The 12,110-nt window shown below is 37.3% G+C and overlaps 1 protein-coding gene across 1 annotated transcript; it reads left to right on the forward strand.

Annotated features, from left to right (window-relative positions):
* The first annotated feature begins 412 nt into the window (after positions 1–412).
* Positions 413–11,259, forward strand: rab1ab (RAB1A, member RAS oncogene family b). Its single transcript, XM_062995644.1, has 6 exons — positions 413–594; positions 6,933–7,005; positions 7,624–7,719; positions 9,085–9,180; positions 9,267–9,398; positions 10,102–11,259. Exons 1-6 carry the CDS (start codon positions 581–583, stop codon positions 10,297–10,299), a joined length of 609 nt encoding a protein of 202 aa, XP_062851714.1. The 5' UTR covers positions 413–580; the 3' UTR covers positions 10,300–11,259.
* The last annotated feature ends 851 nt before the right edge of the window (positions 11,260–12,110 follow it).

Below are 12,110 nucleotides of genomic sequence, written 5' to 3' on the forward strand. Positions count from 1 at the left end.
AGGTAATCAAATAAATGAAAAATTCACAACCATATCTTGCCCTAATTAATTTATATGGTTATATTCTATGACATATTTATATGAAATATTAAACGAGTCATGAGTGACTCAGGACTGCTCCTCTCACCGCGTTATTGATGACTGATTCATATTGACGCCAGTCTGTGCCACGTTTCACTAATGACGTAATTTTTACCCCTTATGACAGAGGGCAGGATTGCAGTAGTGGCGGATTGAGGCGTTTAAACTGCTATGAACTTAATGTAGGTGAATGGTGTTGTTGGGAATTGTAGTTCTTTCGGTTGTTGCTTCCTGACTATATACGTTTCAGTAGTGGTAATAAAGAACTACTAGTTCCGGGAAGCCGGTTGAGTGTTGGGTTTCGCAGTGTGTTTGAGGAGCCGCTGTTTCCTGGTTGAGCAGTCAGCCATTTTGAGTTAGAAGCGAGCAGACTGGAGAAAGAGAACAGCTTAAACCGGAGAGTTTTAACCAGAGGACAGAGTTAACTGCTTCTGCTTCTTCTAACCCGAGTGAAGTATTATTTCAGAAGAGGAGTTATTTTCACTGTAACACAGCCGCCATGAATCCAGAATAGTAAGTGCACTGTTCGCTGCTAGTTTCTACCTGCTAGCTCCTTTTCCAACATCAGGTTTGACAGCTCGCTCGGTTATAACTAACATTGTGTCAGCAGTGCCGCCTGGTACTACACTGTATAACATTATTTAACTTGTTTCACTTATTTTATATTAGTCTTTAATTACTTACAGCACGTAGTAATTACTGTTCATTAGCTTTGCACGGACTAGCCGTGTAACATTAACGTTAGCCAGGTGGCTAACTGTTGATCTGCATACACGTTTAAATATTTTGTGTGTCCAGGTTATTTTACATTAATGTGAAAACTATGCAAACAGTCAGTTTAAATAGTTTTATGAAATGTTAATATACGTACAAACACCAGTAGCTGGTGGTCATTTGAACTGAATTGTTTTGCATAACAATGTCAAGAAACGTCACAAACTGGGACTTTTTTGTGCTTATTGTTATTTTCTAAATTAAGTAGTGTTAGGTGCATGTATACATATCACTGTAGTTTTGCTATTCACACCAAGTTAGTTACAGTCTCTTACATTTAGGAGTAAAGATTTAATAGTGTAGGTGCAATGTTGATTAAAATGGGATTAGTGTGTAACCAGAATAGTTAATTTGTCAACCAAGTTCACATGACATAATTAGACTAGTTGACCTGTTAAAAAAAGCTAGCAACTTTTTATTTGATTTTAATAAAATAATGTTTTCTAATGTTAAAAGAGGTATTTAAATAATAGTTGGGCTGTTTTTGGGACAAACGCAACATATATATCAGTTATAAGACTGCTTAGCTAGCTAGTTTGTTAATAGAAGCAGTCACTGAAGTGTCATCTGTAAATAGGTTTGGGAAAAGGGCACATTTAATAAGTACTATGCTTATAAATGTAGATGCCAAACTGATTAAAAATTAAAATAATAATATATGTAAATAAAATGTGTAATTGTGGCCTGCTTTATGGCTGCTGTTCTTTATGTGCATGACTCTTTTGTATAAGTTCATCAAATACAGTAACAGCATGCATTGCCTTGGTGAAACACAAAAGGCTCAGATCCCCTGTTTTAGTCCAGTATTTGTATTCCTTCCTGGCAATGGTAGTTTATACAAAGTAGAGCTTAAAGTTGCTTTTAGAAATCGAAATAACATTCACACTTGATTTAAACTTATTACTGGTTTGCAGGATAAATGTATTGTTATAGCATCGTAACAGTTTTTAAATGTCTTTTGGTACCAACACGTGTAACAGCTACGATTTGAAAATGGCCTGGTTATACACCAGTGCTTGAGCAAATAAAATGAAAGTAAGTCCTGGGTGTGTTGCTTAGCCATAGCCCCAGTTCAGACTCTATAGTCTTTCACTACTCATCTGGTCACTGCTATTTTGGTCATTGTTCTCACTGCTTTGCCTAAATATGTTTGCAAATCCAACAGTCCTCCATATTAATAAGGAAATAGCGAGTGTACCTTTGGGAACGGAAACTGCTCTTCCTTTGCTCAGCTGTATGTTAGTCATGTGCACGTCACATGCCAGATGACTTGCCTTACTACTGAAATGCAGAGCAACAGGGGGAAGACATGCCTACATTTTACTCTTTAGCGTAAAAATGTGATTTAGCTAAATTATTTTTTATTATTATTTTTTTATAGACGCCACATTAACTCTGCTCCATTATCTATTATGTTGTTTGCTTGACTTGTTTTGGATTAGTAGATTATTTTAGGTTTTTCCCCTAACAGGAAGAAAATGTCAGCAGACTTACTCTAAATACATAATAAAAACGAAATGTTTATATCCCTACTTATGTATATATACAGGGTGGGCGATTTATATGGATACACCTAAATAAAATGGGAATGGTTGGTGATATTAACTTCCTGTTTGTGGCACATTAGTATATGGGAGGGGGAAAACTTTTCAAGATGGGTGGTGACCATGGCGGCCATTTTTAAGTCGGCCATTTTGGATCCAACTTTAGTTTTTTCAATGGGAAGAGGGTCATGTGACACATCAAACTTATTGAGAATTTCACAAGAAAAACAATGGTGCTTGGTTTTAACGTAACTTTATTCTTTCATGAGTTATTTACAAGTTTCTGACCACTTATAAAATGTGTTCAAAGTGCTGCCCATTGTGTTGGATTGTCAATGCAACCCTCTTCTCCCACTCTTCACACACTGATAGCAACACCGCAGAAGAAATGCTAGCACAGGCTTCCAGTATCCGTAGTTTCAGGTGCTGCACATCTCGTATCTTCACAGCATAGACAATTGCCTTCAGATGACCCCAAAGATAAAAGTCTAAGGGGGTCAGATCGGGAGACCTTGGGGGCCATTCAACTGGCCCACGACGACCAATCCACTTTCCAGGAAACTGTTCATCTAGGAATGCTCGGACCTGACACCCATAATGTGGTGGTGCACCATCTTGCTGGAAAAACTCAGGGAACGTGCCAGCTTCAGTGCATAAAGAGGGAAACACATCATCATGTAGCAATTTCAAATATCCAGTGGCCTTGAGGTTTCCATTGATGAAGAATGGCCCCACTATCTTTGTACCCCATATACCACACCATACCATCAATTTTTGTGTTCCAACAGTCTTGGAGGGATCTATCCAATGTGGGTTAGTGTCAGACCAATAGCGGTGGTTTTGTTTGTTAACTTCACCATTCACATAAAAGTTTGCCTCATCACTGAACGAAATGTTCTGTGTAAACTGAGGGTCCTGTTCCAATTTTTGTTTTGCCCATTCTGCAAATTCAGTGCGCCGATCTGGGTCATCCTCGTTGAGATGCTGCAGCAGCTGGAGTTTGTAAGGGTGCCATTTGTGAGTAGCTAATATCCGCCGAAGGGATGTTCGACTGATGCCACTCTCCAGTGACATGCGGCGAGTGCTACGCTGTGGGCTCTTGCTGAATGAAGCTAGGACAGCCACTGATGTTTCTTCATTAGTGACAGTTTTCATGCGTCCACATTTTGGCAAATCCAACACTGAACCAGTTTCACGAAACTTGGCAAGCAGTTTGCTAACTGTAGCATGGGAGATGGGTGGTCTCGTAGGGTGTCTTGCATTGAAATCTGCTGCAATGACCCGGGTACTGCGTTCACCAGACATCAACACAATTTCTATCCGCTCCTCACGTGTTAACCTCTGCGACAAGTCAATGGCTGTAAACAAAGAGAACCTTGTAAATAACTCATGAAAGAATAAAGTTACGTTAAAACCAAGCACCATTGTTTTTCTTGTGAAATTCTCAATAAGTTTGATGTCACATGACCCTCTTCCCATTGAAAAAACTAAAGTTGGATCCAAAATGGCCGACTTAAAAATGGCCGCCATGGTCACCACCCAACTTGAAAAGTTTTCCCCCTCCCATATACTAATGTGCCACAAACAGGAAGTTAATATCACCAACCATTCCCATTTTATTTAGGTGTATCCATATAAATGGCCCACCCTGTACAGTAAAGAAATGCCTCTCCCAGTATACAGCCACAATGGCACAATAGAAATGTGTCTTCTGGTACACATTTGACTCTACTGTTTGTACAACGTTTTAGCTTAGCTTTTTATACAAAACTCCAACAGAATTTGGAATGTTACATTTTTGAATAATTGTTTAGTTTTAAAGATTCTGTGGTAACAAAAAACACAGTAGCACAAACAGTATTTTTATTACTACAAAAGTACAAACCATATTTCTGAATAAGTTTTTGTAAAATGCAATAAAAACAAGAACATATGATTTGTTAACTTTTTTGGATATTATTTAACTTGCAAAACTACAAAGAAAAAATGTCCAATGTTTTCACTGACCAACTTAATTGCATTTTGAAATATAAACACATTTAGAACACACTGTGTTACAGTGTGTTACTTTCCCAGTAATTACACTCTTGAATGTTTTGGGAACTGAGGATACTAACTGTTGCCATTTTGTAAGTGGTATTTTTGCTCATTCTTGCCTGATATAAGACTTCAGTTGCTTAAAAGTTTGTGATCTGCATTGTCTGAATTTGCTTTTCATGATCCACTATACATTTTATTAGGTCTAGATTGCAGGCATGCCAGTCAAAGCACAAACACTGTGTCTATAAAGGCACACTGTTGTAGTGCATGGAGAATGAGGCCTGGCATCACCTTGATGAAATAATCATTGACATCCACAAAAAGAAGTCGCCTTAATGGGAGCCAAAGTCTAGTCACCCATGCTGTGGGGACCTCCATACCATGACAAATATAGCTTTTTGCACCTTTCACTGATAAGTTTCAATGGTCCTTTTCATCTTTGGCACAGAGAACTCAATGTTTGTCCCCCTCCCCAAAAAAAGGAAATGTGGACTCATCTGACAACAGCACACACAATCTTGCATTGAGAAATGTTCTTTTTGAGTCAATTGACAATTTTATGATACCCTCACCTGATACTAATTCATCTGTTTATTGTGAAATGTTTTAAAAAGGTCTGACCTTTTACAAAATAAATAAAAAATAAGTTGGTCAGTCTAAGCAATTTCTTTGTACTTTTATCAAGCTTCAAAAAATCGGTCTTATTTCATTTTCGTTTGTCTATTAGCTTCTTATTGTCATCAACACAGCTTGCTTTTATTTGACCCTAGTTTGAACTATGTTAAAATCTTTGGTACAGAGAAACTTACAGAGGCATTTTAACTTTCTGAATGTTACACTGCTTTTTAAATAAAGTTCTTATGTAATCATATTTTGAAAAACTTAAAAAGCTGTATAATCTTTAAGTTTGGTCTGAGCATCTGTGTAGAATGCCCTAAACACAGTAGTGTATTTAGTCAGCAGTTGTCAGCCTAATAAGTAGAGTATGACTCAAATTCATTACTCTGAGATAAGGCAAACATGCCAGGCCTGTTAGCCTCACCAGTATAATAGAACAGAACCCAAAATATACTGGCTGCTTTAACTTAAATTATCCACATCCATATTTGACCAATTTTGACTTATTACAAGGAGCAGGGTGTTGTAGCTATTAGAGACACAATAACATGTACCAGCGTTGGCTTGTTAAACCTCAGACTGCTTTCCCTCTGTTTGCTCAGTTAGCATTTGAAATAATCTTTTATTACAGATTACTACATTCTGAATGCTGTACTGGTTCCACTTAGTGTTTGTTCATCTTTCGATTGTACATTACTGACATATTCACTAATAAGCTCGTTATTTGATAAGAAGTTAAGTGATGTTTTATATTTTAATTTTTCCTATTTTGTTGTGATCCTATAAGCTTGTTGGTTAACGGTTAACCGTCAACTAAGCAGTTGAAAGGGAATTGGCAAAATGTGCAGCTCTAATTAAGATATTGAATTTGAATTATAACATGGCTTACCTGCTTATTCATCTACCAGGTCAAATGAAAATGGATACAGAGTAAAGCAGAGTTCTGATATCATATTTTCCCACTGAGCAACTGTTAATCTGTTTACTTATATTTCCCCATCCTCAACCTACCCTAAATAAAAAATATGAAGCTGTTTTAGTAACAGCCATGTCTAACTGTACTCACAGTCAGATGTTTTTGTAAATCATCTAGCTTATTTCATATTGGCAGACTTTTCCATTAAGAGTCATTTGTACATTTTGGATAAAGTTATTGCAATCTACATAATGTGTCCACATTCTTCATTTGCACAAAGTTTGATCAGATGGTATAAAATTTCTAGTGGCACTGGAATGAGAAGAGTTGAACCGTATTTATGTTTAACACAGATCAGGATGTTCATGCTTTCTGTGTACTTCTTGCATGATTAAGTTATTTTTGAACATTTACATTGTTTCTCACAATCTGAAATAAATATGTGGGAAGGAGCTATTGATGTTGCACATTATACATTGCACATCGGTGTTGCACATTGTTGTGGGTGGGGTTTAGAGCACGGTGGCGATATGTTTCATAAATAGCCATATAAATTTTTCCATTTGATTTGTGCATGTCAGTTAACTTTTCCACTTTAACTTCAATGAACCTTTTCTTCTTTTTTACTTCCCTTTGAGCACATGTACATTGTCGTACTAAAACAGGAATGAGCATTTCCCAAAATGTTGAACACAATTCTCTAGATGTGCTATGCTAACGGGCATAGTCTAATCCAGACTGTTTCATACCATATCATTACAAATATTTTCAGCTGCACTGCCAAACCTTATTGAGATTTACAAGCCTGCTGCTGTGTGCTGCCTCTGGATTTGCATATTGTCTTTTGTCTTATTTTACAAATAAATAAATTGCTGCATTTTGTAACTTAATAATCCCAGCTAACCTTAGCTTAAAGTTATAAAGGTATCTGTGTCTCATAATTATTTTCTTTTCCACAGTGACTATTTATTCAAGCTGCTCTTGATTGGGGACTCTGGTGTTGGAAAGTCTTGCCTTCTCCTTCGATTTGCAGTAAGTGTTGGCATCCAGTTCAGATGTAAAACAGAGTGGATTGGCTGTGTGAGGCTCAGATTATTGTAAGTCACAGTTAGCATTCAGTACAAGGGTGTTTTCACAGAAATTTGTTATTGCTAGTGTTCGGTAGTGCAGCGTCTAACATGCTAACACAGTCTAACACGCTAACACAGCCTACACGTGGTGTGGCTAATCAGGGATGGCAGTGCGTGGCTCTCCGCACACCATGCTGCGCTCTGTGAGTCTCCGTCCCTGTCAGGTAAAAATAAAGCGATCGGCAGCCTCACACGTTTCAGAGGCGTCATGTGATTACCACAGCGCTCCTTGATTGGGGGTGAGGGTGGTGAAGAGAGTGGCTCCAACTGGACACAAGTAGAAAAGGTGAACTTTTAATAAATACAGTGGCAATAAATAGAAGAAACTATTTAAATAAAAAAAACTATTGTAATTGGCAACAGAACAGGTTTATAGCATCAAATTGATTTGATTTGCCATTAAGAAATGTAATTTGTTCTATAACAGGCTTATAACATAGCCTAATACCTACTTACGCTAATCAGATTTTTGTGGTTGTGATTAAACATGTTAATTTTTTTGTTGTTGTTTGTTTTTTAGGATGACACATACACAGAAAGCTACATTAGCACTATCGGTGTGGACTTCAAAATAAGAACTATAGAGTTAGATGGAAAAACCATCAAACTTCAAATTGTAAGTTTTCTTTAGTTCCTGTTTGTTTGTATTGAAAACAGTTAAGATCAGTGTGTATCATAGTACACAGACGCTTTAACTATACATTAAGTTTTGTTTCTTGTCGATGAAAAAGATGAAAGCAAAATGCATATAATTATAAATCATTTAGAAAAGCCTTGTTTTAGCTGGTATTGTCTAATCTGTATTTTTACTAGAACCACTCCTAATTATTTTAGGTTTTAATTTTTCATCCACATCCATTGCTCGAATTGGATAAATTCTATAGAATACTTTGTGATTTCAACTTTGTTGCTAAGTCTAAGAAACACCCTTTCCTGTTTTAGCATGATTGTGCCCTTGTGCACAAAAGGATGTCCATAAAGACATAGTTTAATTAGTTTGATGTTTAAAAACTCTATTGGCCTGAACCCTAAGCCTTTAACCCATTGTGAAGAATGAGAATGTCGATTGTGAGTCACACTTTTTCGTTTAACATAAGAGGCTGACCTCACAAATTACCACAGACACCCTTGAACTTCTTGTGGAAAGCTATTTCAGAAAATAAATGCTCTAATAGCCACAAAAGGTGAAGCACCAACATATTACTGTTGAAGCTCCATTGGATAGACGTCTGTTTGCTTATTGATCTCATTTGCTATTCATGCATAAAGCCCACCTCCCAAAGGCTGGCTGGTAGAGCTCTGATACCAGTTTAACCAGTCTAACTCAACAGTTGTTTGTGATGGCTTTGGTTTCCAGCATTAACATGACATGGAGTTTAACAATACTTTGTTTAATTTGATTAGGTCCTTGTGCTAAAATTCTAATGTTAATTGTATTCAGGTACCTAGTTAGCATGATGCTAGCTTTGTTTTGGCTCGTCTTTCCCACACTTTTACATTTTTATCTAGTTGGCCAGCAACACCAGTGTACGACACTATGTAGAGATGCCTATGCAGATGTTTTCTTGTTTGTGAAAATATTAAACCTAATTATAGCTGACAGGGCGGCACGGTGGCTAAGTGGGTAGGACTGTCGCCTCACAGCAAGAAGGTCCTGGGTTTGATCCCCAGGTGGGGCGGTCCGGGTCCTTTCTGTGTGGAGTTTGCATGTTCTCCCTGTGTCCGCGTGGGTTTCCTCCAGGTGCTCCGTTTTCCTCCCACAGTCCAAAGACATGCAAGTGAGGTGAATTGGAGACACAAAATTGTCCATGAGTGTGTTTGATATTAAACTTGAGAAGTGATGAACCTTGTGTAACGATTAACTACCGTGTGTCTGTTATGAATGTAACCAAAGAGTGTAAAACATGACGTTAAAATCCTAATAAATAAAAATAATAAATTATAGCTAACAGCTTTAAGACGGTTTGTTTACTCTTTCCAGTGGGATACAGCAGGTCAAGAGAGGTTTCGCACAATCACATCAAGCTACTACAGAGGAGCACATGGGATTATTGTAGTCTACGATGTTACAGACCAGGTAAAGTCACAACGTTATTTACCATATAAAACCTCTATGTATTTATGAGCTGACTTAATTCACATTAGGTATCTTGTTATCCTCAGGAGTCCTTCAATAATGTTAAACAATGGCTACAGGAGATAGATCGCTATGCCAGTGAAAATGTTAACAAGTTACTGGTGGGCAACAAGTGCGACCTAACAACGAAAAAAGTGGTAGACTACACAACGGCAAAGGTAATGTTTCTTCAAACTTTTGTTTTATTCACATGCAGTTTTGTATGAAATGTGTTTTTGTTTATACGAGAAAGCTCATGAGAATAGTCACATGGAGCCAGACATGGTTGTCCGTACTTGGCTCTGTGTGGAAACTCAAGAATGACAGGTGATGAGAAGCGGCTGCAGAATAGACACGTGTCAGAGAAGCCGTGTAGTGATCAGGCTTTCCTTGATCAGACTGGGGGTTGTGGAATTAGAAATTACTAGGTAGGGAGAAAAATGTGAAAAGCCAGAAAAAAACACCGTAGCTCTTAAATCAATTAGGTGTTTTTGTGGTGTTTAAAGTGATCAGTAAGTAGATCATTTATAGAGTTCTATATATGCTTGCATATCATCAAATTGGTCTTAAATGACATTTGAGGTTGAACTTTTTCAACCCCCCCCCTTTTTCCTGCTTTAGGTTAAGAGCATGTTGTGTGTTTGTTGCTGTCTCTTCTGTGGCCGAAAACAGCTGAGATTCAAACCCAAAAACTCAGCAAGAGTGGGCTAGCATATTTTACTGCTGCTCCACCTGAGCACTCTTAATATTTAAGCAATGTACATTTAAAACAGGCAATTCAGACACCTTACACTATGTGGTCGCCTAATTAGTTGACCATCACTCAGTGTTGTCACTAATATATACTGTTCAAAAACTAAATACACCTCTAAATTTTTTCAGGAATTTGCTGATTCCCTTGGCATCCCTTTTTTGGAAACCAGTGCTAAGAATGCCACCAATGTGGAGCAGGCCTTCATGACTATGGCTGCTGAGATCAAGAAGCGAATGGGACCCGGAGCCACGGCTGGAGGCAATGAAAAACCCAACGTGAAGATCCAGAGCACTCCGGTGAAGCCCGCGTCTGGTGGCTGTTGCTGAGGCCGCCATGCCCTTCGACTTGAAGTGTCCAGAATCCCATGCTACAAGCCCCAACAATACCAGAGAAACAGAGCTAGACCACTTATTTCCACAGAGACGAGGGAGAAATCAAGAGACAGGAAACAACTTAATTGTACTGTATGTAGCCGCACTACCAACAAATCCATAGAAGAATCTGCAACCACCGTGGCCCCTCCCCTTTCACAAGTTAAACATTCATTCAGGTCAGATATTTGGTAATGGTCTGGGGCTGCAGTGAACCACCCCCCTACACTCCCAACCCAGACAGAGTTCATTTTTACACAAGCGTGTGTCTGCGTGCAGATTTCTAAGAAATGATGCGTTTTTCCTCACTGCATTCCTACTGCAGGTTGACTGTGGTCAGACTTTTTCTGTCCTTTTTTGTTTCTTACTTTTGTGTTGATTATTTTACTGTTTCTATCGGCATGTGTAGTTTTTCCTTCCCCAAACACAGGTAATTTGCCAATCTGCATTTTAAAAAACTGCACAACAGTGGCTCTCCTATGTCAAAAAGTCTAGTAAAGGATATGTACATATACATTATGTATATATTTATGTAAGATCGAATTGCCAGTTCTTTAGAATTGAATATGTTATCTAAGTAGTTTTACTTTGAAATCTTATGCATTTATTTTGTGGCTGCAGACTATTGTAATTTTTTTGCGCTACATGTAACATTTAACAAACAACAAAGTAAAATAAATAATGTACAACCAGACTCTTAAGTAGCAGCATTGTTTGCAGTTCTTGGTAGAACATGTACAAACCATTTGTGTTTTGAGTATGTATTCAACAACCGTATAAAAAATATTGTTCAGCTAATGTAAAACCAATTTCAAGTTAGCCATTACCTGTGGATTATCTTGCAAGTGGCACAAGTGCAAATAAAACACTATGCTATCTTTTTCATAATAAAAAACTACTAAGTTTTGCTTGGAATGATCTTGTTTGACATGTAGTTGTGTGACCCGATGCCCAAATCTCATGATTTATGCAATTTTTCCTTTCATAATCTACAATCTACTACATAATCTGAAAAAAAAAGCAAATCTGTTGTGTCAAATATAGGCATATAGCTACTTATATTATTAATTTAGTGGTGCAAAAGGTTTTGTAATGTCATTCAACTTTGTGACATGGCCCCATAATGTTTTGTCAGTGATTGACTGAATCTGGTGACTTATGTGCCCAAATAAATGGGGCTAGTTTAACTGGAGTTTCTTTGATGCATGAAAGCTTCTAAGCCCATGCAAATAGAATGCTTTCTTAATTGTGGACAGTATGAACAATTTGGATTTTCTTTCCCATTTTTGAAAATGACCAACTTTCATGTACTTTTGAATGGATTTAGTTGAACTAGTCCTGTTTACATGGGCACACACTCTAGCTAGTCAATCACTAGCAAGGTGATTTTGTTTTGAACAGAGACATTTGTTCCAATCATTTAATCAGAGAAAAGTAAAAGGAACTGCAAAAAGTAAAAATTCCAAGACTGTAACACACATGTCCTTTTAGTGTACATAAACTTTTGACTTTTAACAGTATGCATTTTGAATTACACCTATAATGTTAAATGGAGTCAGATCCCGGACAAAAGGTTTGTTAATTTGATGGAGGAAACCCCTAAAATGGTAAGTTCAAATCGTAAAGACAACATTGTATTTAAAATAAAAATAAGTATGATTTTTTTTTCCCAGTAAATGTTAATTCGATTTAATTTGTTAATGCTTTTGAATAAACTTTAATTTTCATGTAAATTTTGAGAGTTTAAGATTCAGGACAACTTTTCA

The sequence above is a fragment of the Trichomycterus rosablanca genome, chromosome 5 (genome assembly GCF_030014385.1).
Source record: "Trichomycterus rosablanca isolate fTriRos1 chromosome 5, fTriRos1.hap1, whole genome shotgun sequence".
Classification (NCBI taxonomy): Eukaryota; Metazoa; Chordata; class Actinopteri; order Siluriformes; family Trichomycteridae; genus Trichomycterus; species Trichomycterus rosablanca.